This window comes from Buceros rhinoceros, unplaced genomic scaffold (genome assembly GCF_000710305.1).
Source record: "Buceros rhinoceros silvestris isolate BGI_N320 unplaced genomic scaffold, ASM71030v1 scaffold29601, whole genome shotgun sequence".
Lineage (NCBI taxonomy): Eukaryota > Metazoa > Chordata > Aves > Bucerotiformes > Bucerotidae > Buceros > Buceros rhinoceros.
The window spans coordinates 23,505-24,720 of NW_010394111.1; the positions used below are offsets into that span (position 1 = coordinate 23,505).

At 54.9% G+C, this 1,216-nt stretch overlaps 1 protein-coding gene across 2 annotated transcripts in view; it reads right to left on the bottom strand.

Moving 5' to 3' along the window:
* PPAPDC3 (phosphatidic acid phosphatase type 2 domain containing 3) overlaps positions 1-1,216 on the bottom strand; it is a 14,142-nt gene that overhangs the window by 12,237 nt on the left and 689 nt on the right. The window contains exon 2 of one of the 2 annotated variants that reach the window (XM_010145141.1): positions 485-953. In XM_010145141.1, the coding sequence (XP_010143443.1) occupies positions 485-953 (469 nt within the window). Of the gene's footprint in view, positions 1-484; positions 1,123-1,216 lie in introns of those variants that run through there. The other variant, XM_010145142.1, reaches the window with a different exon arrangement.

Below are 1,216 nucleotides of genomic sequence, written 5' to 3' on the forward strand. Positions count from 1 at the left end.
GAGACAGGACTCTATCACACAGAAGCTGAGACGTGGAGTCAGGGTCTGTTCTTTTTTTCTCAAGGATATCAGATACCCAGACATCAAAATTTAAAATCTTTATGTTTTCCCCACCTATCAAACCACCAACGCAGATGACCACGGATTAAATAAAAGACATAATTGCTGGTATCCACTTGCACGTTACAGACACTTTCTTGCTCTGACTGGACAACCATGGCCCATGCAGGACCAGGGACCTGCCCCAACTCCATGGCTGTCACCAGCTACCAGTATTACTCCATCCCTCTGAGACAACTTTTTGCTACCATCCATCACCCACGCTAACCAGGGAAGCCAATAAGTGCCGCACTGACCCGAAAGGTCACCCCCTGCTTCCCGACCACATCAGTGGCTGGGAGCAGTCAGAGGACGAGTCCCAGTGCTGCTGTCCCTTGTGACCAGGGCTGGGCTTTCCCGGTGGGGTGGGAGGTTTGCCACTTACCTAGCAGCAGGTTCATGAGGACCTCTTGGCCTGCCAGCGTGCTGCTCTTCACCAGGCAGATGAGAGTACCCGCGATCCAGGGGATCCCGTGGCCTGTTATCCCCAGGAGGTTAATCATGGAGCGGGCACCACCCCAGGAGGAGGCTCTGTTGGCACACACTCCCAGCCTCTTGGACATGCAGATATCGATGGCCAGCAGGGAGTTGAAGGCGATTCCCTTGAAGGAGGGGTTGAGCTGCATGCAGTCCTCTTCGGGCAGCTGCTGCGATTGCCTCCGCTCCTTCGGGTTGTTGTTCTGGGCACCGGCTGCCCCAGCCTGGCCGCTCTGCTTTCTGCCGGAGCTCCTGCTCTCCTGGTTCCCCTTCAAGGGCTGATTCAGGGAGAGAAACTCAGCCCTGTTGAGGACGTTGTTCCTGTCTCTTGCCCTGGACCGCGACTGGGATGCTGGCATTGCAGTCTCTAACGCAACCTGCTTTGCAAATAACGGTAAGGAGAGAGATCCCTCTTCTCCCCGCAGAAAGCTTCCCCCACGCCCACCCTCACGAGCCGTGAATTTGGGAAGCTACAAAGGTTCCCCTCTGTTGCAGTTGCCCCCAGCACAGACTGCAGCTGTTAAATATAGAGTAAAGAATGCACATGGCTGTTTACTTCATGGGCCTAGCAAGCTTGGAAGGAAAATTAATGCCAGGTTTGGCAGCCACTCCAGTGCCAGGGGGAAAGGGTAAGAAGCCA